The sequence below is a fragment of the Ursus arctos genome, unplaced genomic scaffold, assembly GCF_023065955.2.
Source record: "Ursus arctos isolate Adak ecotype North America unplaced genomic scaffold, UrsArc2.0 scaffold_29, whole genome shotgun sequence".
Classification (NCBI taxonomy): domain Eukaryota; kingdom Metazoa; phylum Chordata; class Mammalia; order Carnivora; family Ursidae; genus Ursus; species Ursus arctos.
Window position 1 is genome coordinate 4762830 of NW_026622974.1, and position 18564 is coordinate 4781393.

Consider the following 18564-nt stretch of genomic DNA (forward strand, 5'->3'; position numbering starts at 1 on the left):
GCAATAGTTCCTGTCCCACCCAAGCCATGGGCCAAACTGGCTCCTGGCTCCCGAAGCCCTCTGCTTCTGGCTTTGGGAAACAGTCCTTCGTCCCTCACCTCACGGAAGGAGTACTTTTACCCCAGTGTGGTAACCCCCCTATACTTTCTACCACTTCCTCTCCTGAGAAGGTGAGGGGATTCCAGTTCTGACTTGGTCCCGGCTCTGGAGCCACATGGAGAAGGAAAACACGCAGGGGAAGCAACTCGGGGCTGAAAGGGATTTGAGGGGAGGGGGCCAGAGAAGTACCAAGTATCTGGGAGTTCAGCGTACTCGGCTTCCTCTGCCAGGAGCTCCGGGGCAGAGGAGAATGGACACGCAGTAGCAGGGTCTCCACTTCACACTGCCCTCTTGTCTCCATCCCTAGCTCATAACAGAGCTGCTGAGTGGCATTCGGGTCATCAAGTTCTTCGGGTGGGAGCAGGCGCTGGGGGCCCGAGTAGAGGCCTGCCGAGCTCGAGAACTGGGGCGACTCTGGGTCATCAAATACCTGGATGCAGCCTGTGTGTACCTGTGGGCGGCCCTGCCAGTTGTCATCTCCATCGTCATCTTCATCACCTATGTCCTCATGGGGCACCAGCTCACTGCCACCAAGGTGAGGGCCGGGAGAGGAGGGGATGGCTGTAGGAAAGTGTGGAGAGAGGCAGCAACAAGGAGATCGGAGTGGATTCGGGAGGGGGACTCAGGCCCTCAGGGCTGCTGGGAAGGGGAGTCTCTGGCTGCCTTAACCTTTCCCAGCCAAGGGGGAATTCTCTGAAATGTCTGGGGCCTTGGGTATACAGCCCTTTCTTCTGTAAAGGAATTCCTTTTGTCCCCCTCTCTTCCTTCCTCTTCGACTTTAGCCCCAGTCTCCATGCTAGGTCCCCTTATCCTCATTCTGATGACCTTGGGGAGAAAAAAAAATCCATGATCCAGTGCCAGCTGTAGCCAGGGCCAGACAATGTTTCCACTTAGAAATTCTGAGAACATCTAAAAACGCGCCAGGACTGTGTGCTTACTGAGGGGTAACCTGGATCTCTGGAGGAACATCTGGTATTTCTAGGGTTCTGAGGTGGCTCCCTTTGCCATCTCTAACCCAGGGATTTCCCTGCCAACCCCTCAGTTCTGCTGCTGCCCCATTCTTCTCTCCACACCCCTGTCCGCAGGGCCACCCAGAGAGCAGACCTTCACATAGCTCCTGGGCTTTAGGTGATGCTCCGTCCCCCTTCTGCCCCATTAGGTGTTCACGGCATTGGCACTGGTGCGCATGCTCATTCTTCCCCTCAACAACTTCCCTTGGGTGATTAATGGCCTCCTGGAGGCCAAAGTGTCTTTGGACCGGATCCAGCATTTCCTTGACCTTCCCAACCACAGCCCCCAAGCCTACTATAGCCCAGGTAATGGGAAGCTAGAGGGAAGAGGCCGGCACAGGGTGAGGAGGGAGCTGTAGCCCCTAGGTTGCCATACGCAGGTGCTGGCGGAAAGAGCCAGAGGCAGCAGAATCCAGGCAGAGCAAATTGGGGAGAATCCTCAGACCAGGACGAAGGTTGAGTTAGCCCTGGGCTGGTAGATACAGGACACGCAAGCCAATGACATGCTCCTGGTTTACCCTCCCCAAGGAGGGAGGTTGTGCCTTGGAAGCCCACGTTGAGTGGCTTTTCCCCCATTCAGATCCCCCCACAGAGCCGTCTACAGTGTTGGAGCTGCATGAAGCCCTGTTCTCCTGGGACCCAGTTGGAAGCAGCCAGGAGACCTTCATCAGTCACCTCGAAGTGAAGAAGGTTTGTTGGTTAGAGCACCTCGGGGATTCCCCGGGTGAATGAGAGCTGCAGACTCAGTGACAGATAGACACGCACGGAGCCCATCATAGCTAGATGCATCTGGAAGTACCCAGGGAAAGACTGGAGGGGCTCTGGTGAGCGTGTTCTACACTCCTCGCCGGACATCATCCACTTAGCACAGCGTTCTGAGTTGTCTACTCTCTCCCTGGTCTTCAGGCAGCTATATCCACCTCGGCCAGGCCAACAAGTGCATCTGTCTCTCCGTCGGCCCTCCGAGGCCAGCAAGTTCAGAGCAGACCCCAGAGCTTACTCAGCATCTGCCCCAGGCTGGGCACCAGGGGTGAGGCCCAACAGCCTCTTCTGAGGATTTTGCAAATGGGGTAGATTACCCTCTATGTAGCCTGCCGAAAAGGATTCACACCCTGTGACTCACACCACCATGTACTTCGTCAGAGAAGCACTTGAAAGAATATTTCTGGCAGGACAGTGACTCCTGTTTACCCCAGGCCTGAGTTTTCCCTCTCCCCTGACCCCTGTCTAACCCTTTGCCCCACAGCTCAACCCAGCATTCTCTTGTCTCTACCACATTTGGCTCACATATCTGGCATGGGCTGTGTATTTTGTTTTTCTTCTTAGTTCAGGCAAGACAAGGCTGGAATTTTTCAAAGGAATTTTACTAATGTTGTCAGTTGGGCCTATTTTGGATATAAGTCATAGAAACCCACTGGAGCTAGCTTAAGCAAATAAGAATTTATAATAAGGATATAGAGATGGATTGCAGAATCCGAAAGCATGCAGGCAGCTGGATCTCAGCGGCAGCCCAGAACCAGGACTCGACTCGTAGGGCTCTCCTTCTGTCTGCTTTTCTCTGTATCTGCCTCGTGCTTCTCTTTCGGTGGACCCGCTCTCCACTGAGCAGAGGCTGTGACTGCAGAGAGCCCTCCCACTTAGCAGACTACAGCCAGAAAGAGGGCGAATTCCCAGGGGAGGGTCTCAGCTTGGTCCAGCACCCCCTCAGAAATGGGTCAATCCTGGCTGACAGAGTGGGGGCATCACAGACAGAGCTTCTGAGAATCCCACCTGTTTCTAGAAAAGCATTGTACTTCTCAAGGTCTTGTATGGTGTCACTCAGTGAGGTACAGCTCAGCCTGTGGCCTGGAGAATTCTTTCCTTACAGACTAACCGGGGCCTAGAGAGAAGCCTCCGTGGGAGGATTGGCAGCCCAGGGCCTCAGGAGGGAGACCTGATGCTTACTGTCTGGCTTCCTCGCAGGGTGCCTTGGTGGGCATCGTGGGGAAGGTGGGCTGTGGGAAGAGCTCGCTGCTGGCCGCCATTGCTGGGGAGCTCCACAGGTGAGTAACGTCTAGCACCCCCGTCCTCAGCTTTGACCTTCAGCAAACACTTGCCTAGCCCCTGCCATGTGGCAGGGGCCTTTTTAGGGTCCAGGGATGCCAAAGGGTCAGAGATGAACAAGACCATGTCCGTTTCTTGGAAGAGTTTTCAGTCTGGAAAGGGAAAAGCAGTCAAGAAAGTGAGTTGTCATAATCCTCACAGCAGAGTGTTGTGAGTGCTATAACAGTGAGTAAAGAAAGAAATGGAAACATCCTGCAAAAGCTCCTCTTTCAGGAAATGTGTTTATGCGGGGAGGGAATCCAGGGAAGAGCAGAGGGATGAAGGAGGGCCTTACTTTACAGTGAGGATGAATGAGTGCAGGGTGGTGACCATGCTCTCCTCTGAGCTTCTGAGCCCATCCAGATCCGACGGCCACTTGGCTGCAGCCAAAGAGCAATTTCTTCCCAGTCCAGAAGGGGCCTCCAGCCTTGTTAGGACCCCCAACCCCAGTGGCTGCCGATCCAGAGACCCATGTGACATGAAGGGGGCCTGACGTAGAAGACAGCAGTCTGGAGAGGCTTCTGGGAGACCAGGGGCTGGTTATGGAGGGACCCAGTCGGGAGCCGGCCCCCCATGCTGCTGGCCTGGCTCTCTGCAGGCTGCGTGGGCGGGTGGCAGTGTGGGGGCTGTCCAAAGGCTTTGGCCTGGCCACCCAGGAACCCTGGATCCAGTTTGCAACCATCCGAGACAACATTCTCTTTGGGAAGACATTTGATGCTGAGCTGTACAAGGAAGTGCTGGAGGCCTGCGCCCTCGGTGATGACCTCCGTGTGAGTGCCTGGCCCTGAGACCTGCTTGGCTGCCTGCTTCCCCGTGTCCCTGACTCCTCAAGTCAGAGACTTGCTTCTCTGGGAAGGGGTCGCTTCTACTCGGGCACCATCATCCTGCATCCCAAGACTGGCTGTCGTCAGGTTGGCCCTCCCACACGGTCCAATGCATGGTTTCCTCTTCCGAGGCGGACCCCGAGGAATGGTAGTGAGGGGGTGTTGCACACAGCAGCTCAGGGAACTCTGAGGCCTCTCGGCCAGGGTTCCCTGTGAGGCTTTAGGTCTATGTAGGTTGGGCTAGTGGCTCTGATTCAACAGGCTCTCCCCCGCCTCCCAGTGGGGAGGCTTCAGAGTCAAGGTAACTGTAGGCCAGTCCGTTAAATCACCTATATCCAGGTACTAAATTTAGGGGGATGAGCTCCCAGATCTCACCCATGGCTTCTCCATTCAATCCCCATGTTCCCTGCAGGACTGTCGTCACCACTAACCTGTCCAGGTCTTTTCCCTGGAAAAGACAACCTTTACTTTACTTTGACTAGGGATACCCTATGGCCATGTATCATTTGCTTCTACAGCAAGCATTTCTTGAATGCCTGTCGGGTACTGGGAATGGTTCTAGGCACTAAGAAAAGAGGTGAATTACAAAGCTTTTCCCTCGGGGACTCACGGTCTGGTAGACCAGAGGTTCTTCTGCTGGTACGGGTCCCCTTAGCTAAGGAGACCACTCCTGAGGCCACACGAAGGCTTAGGGTACATTCCTTGTGTAAAGACCTATGAAAGCTTTCACCCTGAATTTGCCCCTCGTCATCCTGGCCTTTAGAAAGGAAGGGGAGTGAGTGTGACAGGGTGGCTAAGAATTGACATTCGTGTCCTGCTAGCTTACTAGCTGTGGACAACCTGGGCCCAGGTAGTTACTCTGAACTTTGGTTTCATCTGTGAGAGAGAAATAATACCAGCTTCATAAAGTCGTCGGGGGGATTGGACTGTTGGAATTACGGATTATCCCCTGAGGCCGCTTGCCCCAAATTCAAGTCTACTCTCCTCAAACTCCCTAGCTCTCTTGACCCCTTCCACCTCTTAAAGGCTGGAGTAGAAGGTATTGGGGAGCCCTCTGACCAATGCTGGGGGGTCTGTCCTATCAGATCCTGCCTGCTGGTGACCAGACGGAGGTGGGGGAGAAGGGTGTGACCCTCAGCGGGGGACAGCGAGCCCGGATTGCTCTTGCTCGTGCGGTCTACCAGGTAAATTAAAAATGGGGGAGTCTGAAGCCTTGGGGGGGGGATATTTTCATCAGCATCTGGTTTGTTTCCTCCCGCCCCCCCGTTCCTGAGGTGTTGGTCCCTTGGCCATCCCATCTCCCTTTTGCAGAGTGAAGGCCGAATTAAACACCCTATAAAAAACATGATGTGACTTGAAACACTGGGACCCAGCAAAGCTGGACACTGGCCTTGCCTGACTGAAGGGGAGCCTCACCTGCTTCTCTACTGCTCTAGGGGTAGCCCCCAGAGTTCCTCTCAACTGTCTCAACAATCTGACTGCCTCAAGATTGTGTCCTAGGAGAGGTCTGGGTTCTGACCAGACCACCTGGGCCTTGGTGCCATGGTGTCCCCACCTCTTCCTAGGAAAAGGAGCTCTATCTCCTCGATGACCCTCTGGCCGCGGTGGATGCAGAGGTGGCCAGCCACCTGCTGCACCGGTGCCTCCTGGGAGTGCTGAGCCGCACCACGAGGCTGCTGTGCACCCACCGCACCGAGTACCTGGAGAAGGCAGACGTGGTGCTGCTCATGGAGGCCGGGCGCCTTGTTCGGGCAGGTAGTGTGGGCCGCCAGGGTGGGAGCCATCTGCCCAGGTGCCACAGGGGAAGGGGGACAGATGAACTGTCAGATGTGGACCCTGCCGCCCCCTCCGTGTGTGGCCTGGGCCCCCTTATCCTTCTGTCTCATGGGAGACCCTGTCCTGCCTTCACAGAACGGATGTGAGGCCACAGAGAGGGTGACTGGGTGCTTTGGTAGCACAGAGGCCCAGGATCTCCAGGAACACTGACGTCCTCAGAGAAGAGACAGCGGTCAGGTTTAGAACAGTCTTTTTATTAAAAATACAAACAAAAAAAAAACAAAAAGCCCACCTCTGATGGATTATCATCCAGAGGGACATGACTCTCCGCAAGCTCACTGGGAGAGAAACGGGAGGAAATGAGGCTCCACCAGAGCGTGAGAGAGGTCGGGCGGCGTGAGGAGGAAGCTCTGCAGTAATGAGGGGGGACTCCGGACGGAGTGCTCTTGGGCGGCTAGGGCTCTCCTTGTAGGGGTGAACGCGTTCTGTCTGAGCCATTGGACTGCAGACGCAGAGGGATGGACTCGAGGGTCCTGCTCAGGGGCAGGGCCCTGCTACGGACGGTCAGGGAAGGGTCCAAAGAGAATGGGAGGTGGATTGGGGCGCTCACTGAGAAAAGGCAGAGTATATGGTATATACCCAGGACAGCCCCCCGACGATCTCCCTGCTGCCTTCCAGGGCCTCCCTCTGAGATCTTGCCTTTGGTCCAGGCTGTCCCCAAAGCCTGGGCTGAGGATGGACAAGAGGCTGACTCAGGTATGGCTCAGGGCTGAGGAGGGGCTTGCCCTTCACCGCCACACTGTAGAGACCCGATTTCCTCAGAGCTCCCCTGCCCGTCTGAAACCCTGACGTTTAACTGTCCTCCTGCAAACTTAATCCACACCCTGCCCTCCCCTCTCATCCTCACAGCCACAGTACGGTCAGTCGGGAACCTGGAGAAAACAAAGGAGGGGCTGGAAGCAGAGGAGAACGCATGTGGCCGCCTGCTGCAGGAGGAAAGCAAGAAGGAGGGCGCGGTGGCCTTGCACGTGTACCGAGCGTACTGGAGGGCCGTGGGCCGGGGCCTGGCTCTAGCCATCCTCCTCTCATTGCTTCTCATGCAAGGTAGGCGTGAGCTCCAGAGCCCCTCATCCCACCGCAGTCCTAGGTCCCCGTCACAGCCATGGCCTTGTACTGATAGTTACAAAGCCCTGAGCCTCCCCAGGTATGGCCAGCAGCTGGGACAAGAGGCACGCCCGCAATTCTGAGAGCGTCCCAGGGACCTGAGGGGTGTGCTCTGTAGGATTTTCGGATCGCCCCCCGCAGCTAGCTCCCACTCTGCAAATTCCAGATCATGCACTCCTCTGAGCTAAAGGGTGCGGGGCCCAGGAAAGAAGTGCACACTAGGGGCATGGGAGGACATGGGAGAGTGGCAAGGTGGCGAGGGCTGGGGCGGGTGAAGAAGACGAGACACCAGAGTCAAGGGCAGAAGAAGGGGGTGCTTGAATGGAAGAAAGAGATGAGTAGTCTCTCTCCCAGCTTTTCCCTCCCCATCCCCGCCCAGCCACAAGGAATGCTGCTGACTGGTGGCTCTCCCACTGGATCTCCCAGCTGAAGGCCGACAAGAATAGCTCCCAGGAGTCGCCAGCCCCCACCAGCCCGGGCTCCACAGGGCTCCTCTCTGCCCCGCTGTTCCTCTTCTCCCCCGGAAGCCTCTAGTGAGTGGCTGGGGCTAGAGCAGGCCTGGGGCTCTCAGAGGGGTTGCCAGGCGGGGATTAAGAGGTGGGGGGGCTGGTGTTCCAGGGGTGTGTCTTCTGGTGGGGAGAGCTGGCGTGGGGGAGGGGAAGGGACCCCCGAGGGCCCTACTTTTGGTTATCCACAGCCCCCTCCTCACCCCCAGCACCTCAGCGTTCCCACTACCGAAAGCCGCCTCCAATGGCTCCTCAGACATCCGTTTCTACCTCACCGTCTACGCGACCATTGCTGGGATCAACTCCCTCTGCACCCTTCTCCGGGCCGTGCTCTTTGCAGCCGGCACCCTCCGAGCGGCCGCCACCCTGCATCGCCGCCTGCTGCGTCGAGTCCTTATGGTGAGGGGATGGGGGGGCTGGCGTAGGGGCGTCTTCCCAGTACCTGGGCTCCCTCAGGGGCCCCTTCCTACCTCCTAGTCCTCAGGAGAAGGCAGCCTTCACAGGTGGGTGCAACACTGGGCAGCTTAAGACCTGGACAGGCTGAGAGCGGAGCGGCTGCCTGGGTTCAAACCCAGCTCCTTAAGCCTGTAGCTTTCTCATCTGTAAAATGGGGAGAAGAAAATCTTGCTCAGAGTCACTTCCATTCTGGACGTCAAGAGCAGAGGCCTGAATTACCTCTAATTCACAGGACATGGGACACCCCTTAGATCATGCAAGATCCCCTTTTAATTTTATTTATCCATTCCCTTTTATCTGAGTACCCTAGTTCCTTTTCCCCTCCTTTCCTTGATAAGCAACCGTTCCAAGCGTGTTTAGGTATGTAGCTTCACGTTTGGCTTTTTGTGCAAAACACCTATGTTTTGTGTGCCGGTGTTTTTATAAATGGCGTTCCATTTCTTTTTTAAAAAAAAGATTTTCACTTATTTATTTGAGAAAGAGAGAGAGCAAGAGCAGGGGGAGAGGCAGGCTCCCCACCGAGCAGGGAGCCCGATGTGGGACTCAGTCCCAGGACCCCAGGATCATGACCTGAGCAGAAGGCAGATACTTACCTGACTGAGCCACCCAGGCGCCCCATGGCATTGCGTTTCTTACAATTTTTATTTAGGGCTGTTTCTAAGATTCATCCCTGTTGCTATGTCCGTGTCTAGTCTGTTGCTGACCCCATAGACTTAATGAGGATTAAATTAATTAGTACATGGAAAGTGCTTAAGATAGTGCCGGGCACATACTAAATACACAATTAGCAATTATTGTTAACGATGTCGTTGTTATTATTATAAAGCCCTTTCTTATCCATTGTCCTTTTTTTTTTTTAATTTTAAAAAAATAATCTCTATTCGATGTGGGGCTTGAACTCACAACCCTAAGATCAAGAGTCACGCTCCACCGACTGAGCCACCCAGGCACCCCTCTTGTCTGTTATCTTATCAGGGTCTCATAATAACCCCGTGAGGTAGGTACTGTTATCCCCATTTGCCAGGTAGGGAAACTCAGGTTCTGAGAGTGTAAGTGACCTGGACAAGGCTAGTTCTGCGGGGAGCCAGGCTGGGCCCCTTCCCGTTGCCTGTCAGGGAGCAGCCGCCCACTGTTCTGCCTCTCCTCCAGGACCAGGGCCCCTTCAGGCTGTGAAAGAACTCATTCCTTATGAATTGGCATTAGGAGGTGCTGCCAGAAGTCCTTTGCCCTAGTCCTGCCCTAAGAGGATTATTCCTCAAGTACAGGCAGAGAGCTGGGGGGATGGAGAAGGGGAGGAAAGGGACAGGCTCTCTCTGAGATGGTCCCTCCCTGGAGCAATCTAAACACTTGTGTCATTATCCCTGTTTCTGAGATGAGGAACAGGGGCCTTTGAGAGGTGAAGCTCCTTGCCTGGGGTCTCCCACCCAGTAAGTGGCAGGGCTGGAATCCGAGGGGCAGTCTGATTCCAGAGCCTGAGTGCTTAGCCGTGAGATCATACTGAGTGAGACTGCTGTCCAGCGATCCTCCTGACCTCTAACTCAATCTCACGCACTGTCCTGAAGTCCCCTTCTTCTGGAGAGAGACTGGCTCCCTGCCCTGCAAAGGGGAGTAGGCCTGTCCAGCACAGAGGTCGACGAATGGCCAGCATAGCCTCTCTCAGGGTGACCACTGGCCAGAGGGATGGGAGAGTCTGACTTTCCCACCCGGGGATAGTCTCCCTCGGAGCGCCACCAGCCCCCTCAGGGGACACTTTCCTCCTTTCCTATCCCCTACTGGGGCCTTTCCTCCCCCCTACTGGGGCCTTTCCTCCCACCCCGCCCCTCTGCGGCCCAACCACACCCCCTCTCCCAGGCGCCGGTGACTTTCTTTGACTCCACGCCCACCGGCCGGATCCTCAACCGCTTCTCCTCGGACGTGGCCTGTGCAGATGACAGCCTGCCCTTCATGCTCAACGTCCTGCTGGCCAACGCCGCCGGCCTGCTGGGCCTCCTGGCGGTGCTGGGCGCCGGCCTGCCCTGGCTGCTGCTGCTGCTGCCGCCCCTGGGCGGCCTCTACTACCGCGTGCAGCGCCGCTACAGGGCCTCCTCGCGGGAGCTGCGGCGTCTGAGCAGCCTCACCCTGTCGCCCCTCTACAGCCACCTGGCCGACACCTTGGCCGGCCTCCCCGTGCTCCGGGCCGCAGGGGCCACCTGCAGGTGGGTGAGGGCTGCCTCCTGCCGTGGCTGGGGGACCCCTGAGAGGAAGGGCACGGGATGAGAAGGGACGGGTGGGTGAGCGCCCTAGGGGAAAGAGGGAGGAAACAGCAAAGCGGGCTGGGGGGCAGTGGGCGGAACCCCGGCCCCGCTGCACCCCTGAGGAGAGGCCTGTGCGTGCTAGATCAGCTCCAAGAAAGACGCGTCCTGTGGGGAAGGGGTCTGGGTGGGTCAGTGGCGCGGTGGCGCGGCCTCCCTTCCCTCCCGGCCTCTCCCAGGTTTGAGGAGGAGAACCAGAGACTGCTGGAGCTGAACCAGAGGTGCCAGTTTGCCGCCGGCGCCACGATACAGTGGCTGGACATTCGGCTGCAGCTCATGGGGGCCACGGTGGTCAGCGCCATCGCGGGCATCGCCCTGGTGCAGCACCAGCAGGGCCTCGCCGACCCAGGTGCCACCGGGGAGCCTCACTCGCGCCTCAGAAGCATGTCCTTCCCCCCACGCCCCCGCCCCAGGCCTCTCCCCGCACTGTGCTCCCAACATTTCACCCCCCACCCAGGATGTTGTGATGGTCAAAGCCCCCATTTTAGAGTTGAGGAAACTGAGTCCCAGGGAGAGACTTGCCAAGTGTGGAGGGTCTGGGACTAGAACAAGTCTGGTCTTCACCCCTTCGCTGCTCCGCCCCATCCCCAGCGCTCATCTTCCGCTGCCTTCCCTGGAAGCCTCTCCAGGCCCACTGCACCCCCTTGTGGCTCACCTCCAATGGCCCCTATCTGGGTCCTGGCATCTTCCTGCTTCTCTGCTGGCTTCCCTTACATGCCCACAGTCCACAGCTTGGAATTCTCCCGTTCTGCCCCAGCCCTGTTTTCACATGCATCCCAGTATTCAGGCATCCCCTTGCGGCTTGTGTTCCTCTCTCCTAGGACTGGTGGGCCTGTCATTGTCTTACGCCCTGTCCTTGACAGGCCTGCTCTCAGGCCTGGTTAGCAGCTTCACGCAGACAGAAACCATGCTGGTGAGCGTCGAGCGGCTGGAGGAGTACTCCTGTGACCTGCCCCAGGAGCCCCAGGGCCAGCTGCCGCGGGTAGGCCTGCACCCCTCCCCGGGCCGGGGCACCGGAACCCTGGAGGACCCTCCTGACAGTGCCCACCTCCGCTAGTTCCTTTCCTTTTGCTCCTCTCTGTCTTTCTCAGCTTTTCTCACGTGGCCGTGTGATCCCACACTCCACAGGGTCCCGTCAAGAGGGCCCCCCCTCTGCTACAGGTGCCCTTTCCTCTTGTGCCAACCCTTTCTCCGTATTCTCCCCTTTTCCATTCCCCACTGCCCCTCCCCCTCCTCGTTTCTTCCACCTTACCCATCTCCCCCTCTCTCCCACCCACGGACCCCACCAGCTGGGCGTCGGCTGGCTGACCCAGGGGAGCGTGGAGTTCCAGGATGTGGTGCTGGTGTACCGGCCAGGGCTGCCAAACGCGCTGGACGGGGTGACCTTCCGCGTGCAGCCCGGAGAGAAGTTGGGCATTGTGGGCCGCACGGGCTCTGGCAAGTCTTCACTGTTGTTGGTGCTCTTCCGGCTGCTGGAACCCAGTTCGGGGCGAGTGCTGCTGGACGGTGTGGACACCAGCCAGCTGGAGCTGGCTGAACTCAGGTCTGGGGGAGGGAGAGGAGGGGAACCAGACTACTGGCCCTTGGAGGAAGGTCCAGCTAGGAAGGCTTTATATCAACTCAGGGTGGCCAGGGCCAGTCCGGGGCAGGATGGAGGACAGGACAAGCAGGCGAGGACAGCAAGCTCCTCGTGCCCGGGTCCAGACATAGCTGTGGTCTCAAGGCCTACAGTCTGACCCAGGCCTACCTTTCCAGCTTTGCTTTATACTTCCCAGGGCACAGCCTCCGCTCGAGGCCAATCACTGCTTCCTGAACCAGAGTCTGCCAAGGGCGGTGCCCCATACTGATGCCCTCAGCCCTGAGGCTCAGCAGGCGGTGCTTGGGACAGCTCAGGACCTGGGTTGGTTGCCCCCGGCCACAAGTGGCCTCTTCTGGGCCTAATCATGTCCCTACCTCCACCTCCAGGTTTACCTGGTATCATTTTTGCTGAGTCCCGTGACATGCACAAGGTGGGGCAGCCCTGTCCTAAAGCCCATTTCTGATCCCAAGCCCCCGCCCTGCTTTTCCTGCCTTCTCTTCTCACCTATGGTGGCCTTACCTTATAGCCCAACCATGTAGCTCCTCAGGACCCAATTTCAGGCCCGCCTCTGACCTTCAAGTGTCCCCTCCCCGTTCACGCTCTGGTCATTCCTTGCCGCTGCTGCCCCAGTGGCTGCTGGAGTCGGGCCACACAGTTTCGCCCACTCCTGTTCTCAGTGTTCTGTACCTCAGGGAGATGTAAGCTCTTTGAGGATAGAGTCGAGGCCTTTGGTGTCTTTGATATTCCTCGTAGCACTGGCACAGTTCTAGGTACATGGCTGACCAACTGGGGAGCAGAGGGGGGGTTTTGTTCAGGTCTTACCCCCCAAGCTTTCCTGGAAATGCCTGCTAAAAACCAGGACTAGGAACAGAAGTGGTCACATCTCCAGTCTAGACCCCATGTCCTGTCCCCTCCTTACTCCCCAGATCCCAGCTGGCTGTCATCCCCCAGGAACCCTTTTTGTTCAGTGGGACTGTTCGGGAAAACCTGGATCCCCAGGGCCTGCATCAGGACGGAGCTCTGTGGCAGGCCCTGGAACAGTGTCACCTGAGCGAGGTGATCTTGTCCATGGGTGAGTGCTAGGCCCTTCCCCTGCAGGGTGGCAGGAGGGAGCAGGGAGGGGGCGGGGAGAGGTCCGGGACCTGGGGGTGAGGAAGCTGTGCCTTGCAGGTGGTCTGGATGGTGAGCTGGGCGAGGGGGGCCGGAGCTTATCCCTGGGGCAGAGGCAGCTGCTGTGTCTGGCCAGGGCTCTCCTCACTGATGCCAAGGTAAGCCAATAGGAGGAGACATTCAAGAGCGGAGAAGACGGCAGGGGGTAGTCAGGGTGAGGAAGTGGGTTGGGGAGAGGTTTCAGGGGACTAAGTTAGTTTTCCTTTTAGAGCTGGAGGTGGGGAGTTGTAGGCTGGCTGGGCTGGCCCAGGAGGTAGGGCCTGGTGCTCCCTTGGGTAGGAGCCAAGGCTCACCCTCTTCCTCCCTCCCCTTCCCAACCCTCTCCACATGTTCCAGATCCTGTGTATCGATGAGGCCACGGCAAGTGTGGACCAGAAGACAGACCAGCTCCTCCAGCAGACCATATGCGAACGTTTTGCCAACAAGACAGTGCTGACCATTGCCCACAGGTGTGCAAGTGTCCAGAGGGAGACTCTAATCAGGGGCTATGGTGACATGAACTCAGAGCCTCCCTTCCTTTCAGGGACCCCAGGGGTCAGGGCCCTAGAGATTCCAATCCCCGATGAATCTCAGCTCCCCGTTCTCCAGGTCCGAGGGTATCTGCCGTCTTCCCCTAGCACAGGGCCAGGGCCTAAAGCCTGTGGCGCAGCCCTGTGCTGTCCAGGGGGAGGAGAAGAGGGAAGAACAGGTCAGCTTTCTTCTTTAGGGCCTTGTCCTCCACTCCCCCCGCCCCCCACCACTGAGCACCCTCTCTCACACAGGCTCAACACGATCCTGAGCTCTGACCGGGTGCTGGTGCTGCACGCAGGGAGGGTCATGGAGCTGGACTCCCCCGCTGCGCTCCGCAGCCGGCCCCACTCGCTGTTCCAGCAGCTGCTGCAGAGCAGCCAGCAGGGATCCCACTCCTCCCGCTGAGGGCACCCCCCCCCCGCCCCATCCTACAGGGTCTCCCCTCCATCTTAGCCACTCCTGAGCAGGGGCAGGGGTGCTGGCTGCTTGTTTACATTCTCTTTGTGGCTCTACCTCTCCCTCACTTCCCAGAGGGGAAGAGGGTACCCTGGAGTCTTCTTCGGACACCGTGTTCTCTTGAGGGTGGGCAGAGTCCCGAGGCTTCTCCAGAACCAGGCCTCCACTCTTGCCCTCTCGCAGCTGGGACTCCAGTCAGGTGCACTTTCGTAGTTTTATTTGATAAAATTTCCATCTTACATTCTGTGTATTAAAAAAATAGTATTTCTGGTGTGAGGCTGAGGTCCCTCCGTGTGTGTACCCCCAGAGAGGGGCGGCGAAAAAGGCCTACTCCAGTCTGAGAAGCTGAGGAGGTGAAGGTGGGGGCCGGAAAGCCCCCACCTCCATCACAGTGCTGTGGTCTTTCCAGGCTCAGGGGGCAGGTCAGGTGACAGGGGGAGCCCTGCCGGCAGCATGCTAACCTGACATTCCTGGTCCTGGCGCGCCGGGGCATAGTGTGGGGCAGGGTAGCAACAGGGTCCGGGGGGGCAGACACCCCGGCGCCAGGCCCTCAGGGTCAGCAACATGGTGGACAGGACCAGGGCGGCCGTGAGGGCCCCAAATACCACCACGGCCACCAGGCTAGATGCACCCAGCCCCACCTCTTGCCTCCGCACCACCTCCTTCACTGAGATGCGCAGCAGACCCGCCCCCACGCTGTGAGGGACAGGCCCTGTGGCAGGTACCGCCATAGCCGAGGTGGTCCCCGGGCGGATGTCCGCGGTGGTGGCAGGATCTGGGATGGGTAAGATGAGCTCACAGGTCTTGCCGCCGTAGCCACTGGGGCAGAGACAGTCAAAGTCATGGACACGGTCCCGACAGCGGGCCCCTCTCTGGCATGGACGGCTGGCACAGTCATCCAGGTTGATGGTGCAGAAGCGTCCAGAAAAGCCCTCAGGGCAGAGGCAGGAGAAGCGGTTTATGCCATCCAGGCAAGTGGCGCCATTGGCACAAGGCCGCATCAGACAGTCGTCGACATTGACCTCACAGCGGGCACCCACGAAGCCCGCCAAACAGCGGCAGGTGAAGTTGAGAGCAAAGCCCTGGTCATCCTGGCACTGCCCGCCATTCCGGCACGGGGAGCTGCAGTGGGAGCGAAAGAGGTCACCGAGGCCAGCTCGCACCTTCAGGGTAGCCCAGGGCGGCATCCTGACCACTGCCGCCCTTCTACCCCCTTTCTGGCTGGGTCGCCTTGAGCCCCTCTCTCTCAGCCTTGAACTCCTCCTTTTAAAAATGAGAATAAGAGTAGTCCCCTGGCTTCCCAAATTGCGAGGGTGAAAGGAGATAATCCAACGTCAAGCAGTTAGCACAGGGCCTGGCCCAAAGGCAGGGCTCAAGGCGAGTGTGCTATTATTCTCATAGGCTCTCAGGCCTGAGGCCGAAATGAGGACAAGTCCAGCCCTGCCAGCCCCATTTCCCAGGATTCGCAGTGAGGCAGAAGGCCGCTGTGTGGGACGTCTTTAGGACCTGCATGCCAGCTTTCCCCAGGGGACGGGGGACGAGGGGAGTCCTAGGTCCTCAGCCTCCCCACGCCCACCTCCCCAACCAGAGCCGTCACACACTGACGCGGTGTCCCTCCAGCTCCTACCGATCTCTGGTGTTGGAGACATGGTTCGAATGGTACCCCAAAAATTGAGAAACCCTGAACTAGGAATACTTTGGCAGCCTGGGGTTTTATCCTCGGGTGCTCCCGTGTGGGACTTCTGACCCTCAGACCTAGTTCTTCACCACCACCCTCTCTACACTCCTGCTTCCCCTCTCTTCTGCCACCAGCTCCTCCCGTAACCGCCCACGCACCCACGGGCCAGTACTCACCCTGCCTGCTCACAGGGTCCAGCCTTGCGCTCGCAGTCACGCCCACGGAAGCCTGGTGGGCATACACAGTGGTACTCGCCACCCCCGTCATAGACGCACTGGCCTCCGTTCCGACAGGGCGTCTGCGTGGTACAGATGTGCTCATCTGCAGGGGAGACCGGGAAGTCTCAGGGAGAGTCCCCCACACCTGGTGCCCACACCTGCCCGGGCCCTGCCCACAGCTCTGCAGCCAAAGCCACCCAGAGCTTGTGCGGTGTAGTGGGGGAAACCAACAACACCGAATTGGAGTCAGGAGGCTCCAAGCCCTGGCACTGTCGTTCTGCCTCAAGGTTATTGGGCAACTCGTAGCTCATCTGTGGGTCTCAGTTTCCTCATCTGTAAAAGGAGTATGTTTTTGGCAGCTGCCTTGCCCACCTCACAGGATTATTTTAAAGACCAATTTAGGTAACAGGGATAAAGTCTAAAATGATAAAATACCATGTATTTGAGGCTTTAAGCCAGACACAATAGGTGCTCGATAAATATGGATAGATGTTCTCCCAAGACACACAGGGTCCCCAGCCCAACAGCTACCCTCTCCACTCCCCTACCTTTGTCACAGAACTTGCCCGCCCAGCCAGTATGACAGATGCACTGCCAGGGCTGGTGGCAGGTACCATGCTGGCAGCCAGGCATTCTCACACAGCGCTCACAGTGCAGCCCTTCCCAGCCTGGGTCACACCTGATGGGGAGAAGCACAGGGGCAGGGCTGTGGGTAGGGGGATCTGAGTAAATGGAGGAGGCAAGACCAGAGCTTCTAGAAAACAGAAGGACATATGAGAACCCCTCAGGGAAAGCAGGCCTACCCCAGGTAGGTATAGGGTTGTACAAGGTCACGGGACATAAACACACGGAATCAGACCATCAGATGCCAGCATTCAAGTCCTGGTTTTGCATTTTGTCTAACCTTTCTGGGCCTCAGTGTTCCCATCTGTAATGGTTTGGGTTGGGTTGGGTTGAGGGAGAAATTAAGATGACATTTGTAAATAACCCCAGTACCATTCCTGGTACGTCTGAGGTGCTCAGAACCCGTTTAAAAAGAGTGACCTTGAAAGGTCATAAGGACCCTCTTCCCATCCTAATTCCAGGACAAAGACCTGAACTATTTCAGAGTGTCCCATACACGGCCAACACCTCCAACACCTTGCCCCGTCAGCTGCTTTCCTTATGTTCAGACACACTTTTCTCCTGCTCCAGAATTTGCCCAGCCCCCACCCCAGTAAGTCAATTACTCAAATTCATCAAGAAAGATCCTCTTTTGTAAGTGCGTCTCCCCAGCAACCCTCCCGCAGCCTTTCTTTTCCAGGCTAAACTCATTCTCTTTATATTTTTATCTCCCCCTTTCCTCATGGTCCCAATCTCCAAACTCTCTCAAGCTTCAGGTCTTTCTCCTGGTATCTTGAGGAGGAACGTTTCCGGAATTCCTGGATCAGCCTTGGGAGAGTAAAGGAGTTGGGAGTGGGGAGGCATAAGCGAGAAGAAGCAAAAGAGGCAAAGCAGAGGGGAACTGGGGGCCAGGGAGAGCCTGGCCAGTCTGCCCTGTGGCCATGACGGGATGGGGAGTGAACAGCAGGGTCTTAAGCCCCTAGACACTCTGCCCTGGGGCTTGACCTGGTTGTGGGTGTGGACCTGCTAGGAAATGGGGAGCAAAGGGTTTGGGAGCACGTGCTCGAGAGAGGTACCTGCAGGAGCCGTCAGGCGCACAGCAGCCGTGGGCCAGGTCACAGTGGGAGCTGCAGTCATCCGCTGCAAGAGATCGACGTGGGAGGGGTGAGCCCGGGTCGGGGTTTGGCTCCCTGAGACGCGGGGCTCGGGGAATGCGGGGTCTCAGTCACTGGCTGGGCTCGGCTCTGGGCTAGGGCAGAACAGTGACTCCTCGCGTTGCAAAGGGACTACTTGGGTCCGGTCAACCCCGCGGGTCGAGCGGCTGCAGTGCCGTCTCTGGCCGGCAGAGGTCAACGCGCTAGCGAAGGCTGGCCGGGCAGGGCCGCGACCTGAGCCGGGGGGCGCGCTCACCTCGGGCAGGCTGAACGGGTGCCCCCAGGATGCACAACAGGCACACGAGATGTAGACAGAGGCAGCCGCTTGGCATGGTCAGCGCCGGCCGCGGGAGGGACGGACGGATGGACGGCCGGACGTGCGGACACCTGTGGGACGGCACAGGCTGGGAGGAGGCCGGACCCGGAGATGGTGGCACGGATTCCGGTTCCGAGTGACAGGAGCAGAGGGGGAAGAGGGGCGTCCGGACAGAAGAGGGAGGTGGGGGCAGCGGGAGGGCGGAGGCGGGGAAGGCTGAGCAGGCGAGGGTACTGGAGACAGGAGCCCCGGAGCGGGCTCTGTGGGAAGGAGGCGAAGGATGGGCAGCGCCTAACGAGGTCCAGGCGCCGGAGGGGGCCGGACTGGGAACGCAGTGCGCGCGGAGGACTCCGCGGGAATGGGGGCAGCGCCAAGAAGCGGCCTTGGGCACGGAGGGGACGCGGGGGCCGGCTCCTGGCGGCGAGCAGTCTCCGCCTCCCACCTCGACTCCCCCCACCCCCCGCCCCCGGACATGCTCCCAAGTTCCCTTCCCATCGCCGTCGCCTCGGCTCGGCCGCGGCCCGGGGCCTGGAATCCCCAGAGCGCCCCAAGCCCCGCGCGCCCCTGCCCTCGCGGTCCTCACCTCGGGCTGGGAGGCAGCGCGCCCCGGGACGCAGAGCGGGGCCGGAGCCGACGGGCTCCGCCGAGGGGCCGGGGCGCGGCGCCGCCCCT

The 18564-nt window shown here is 58.4% G+C and overlaps 2 protein-coding genes across 3 annotated transcripts in view; one reads left to right on the forward strand and one right to left on the reverse strand.

Moving 5' to 3' along the window:
* Window positions 1-14199, forward strand: part of ABCC10 (ATP binding cassette subfamily C member 10) — a 19000-nt gene extending 4801 nt beyond the window's left edge. For both annotated transcript variants that reach the window (XM_057303956.1, XM_048219684.2), the window contains 19 exons: window positions 407-634; window positions 1259-1415; window positions 1690-1799; window positions 3072-3151; window positions 3790-3961; window positions 5101-5199; window positions 5581-5770; window positions 6470-6547; window positions 6701-6895; window positions 7335-7488; window positions 7671-7860; window positions 9769-10112; window positions 10388-10557; window positions 11030-11190; window positions 11498-11751; window positions 12714-12859; window positions 12958-13055; window positions 13294-13406; window positions 13719-14199. In XM_057303956.1, the coding sequence (XP_057159939.1) occupies window positions 407-634; window positions 1259-1415; window positions 1690-1799; window positions 3072-3151; window positions 3790-3961; window positions 5101-5199; window positions 5581-5770; window positions 6470-6547; window positions 6701-6895; window positions 7335-7488; window positions 7671-7860; window positions 9769-10112; window positions 10388-10557; window positions 11030-11190; window positions 11498-11751; window positions 12714-12859; window positions 12958-13055; window positions 13294-13406; window positions 13719-13872 (3093 nt within the window). In that variant the 3' untranslated portion in view covers window positions 13873-14199. The remainder of the gene's footprint in view (window positions 1-406; window positions 635-1258; window positions 1416-1689; window positions 1800-3071; window positions 3152-3789; window positions 3962-5100; window positions 5200-5580; window positions 5771-6469; window positions 6548-6700; window positions 6896-7334; window positions 7489-7670; window positions 7861-9768; window positions 10113-10387; window positions 10558-11029; window positions 11191-11497; window positions 11752-12713; window positions 12860-12957; window positions 13056-13293; window positions 13407-13718) is intronic.
* On the reverse strand, window positions 14129-17937 carry DLK2 (delta like non-canonical Notch ligand 2). Its single transcript, XM_026507386.4, has 5 exons — window positions 17833-17937; window positions 17499-17562; window positions 16368-16498; window positions 15778-15922; window positions 14129-15045 (listed from the first exon to the last, which is right to left on the reverse strand). The coding sequence occupies exons 1-5, from the start codon at window positions 17906-17908 to the stop codon at window positions 14310-14312; spliced, it is 1152 nt and encodes a 383-aa protein (XP_026363171.2). The 5' UTR covers window positions 17909-17937; the 3' UTR covers window positions 14129-14309.
* Window positions 17938-18564: the final 627 nt, after the last annotated feature.

Coding starts and splice junctions, on each gene's coding strand:
- DLK2 (XM_026507386.4), bottom strand. CDS start 17,908: ATGCCAAGCGGCTGCCTCTGTCTACATCTCGTGTGCCTGTTGTGCATC. Junction 17,563..17,832: donor ACCCGTTCAGCCTGCCCGAG/GTGAGCGCGCCC, acceptor GATCTCTTGCAG/CGGATGACTGCAGCTCCCAC. Junction 15,923..16,367: donor GGGCAAGTTCTGTGACAAAG/GTAGGGGAGTGG, acceptor TCTCCCCTGCAG/ATGAGCACATCTGTACCACG.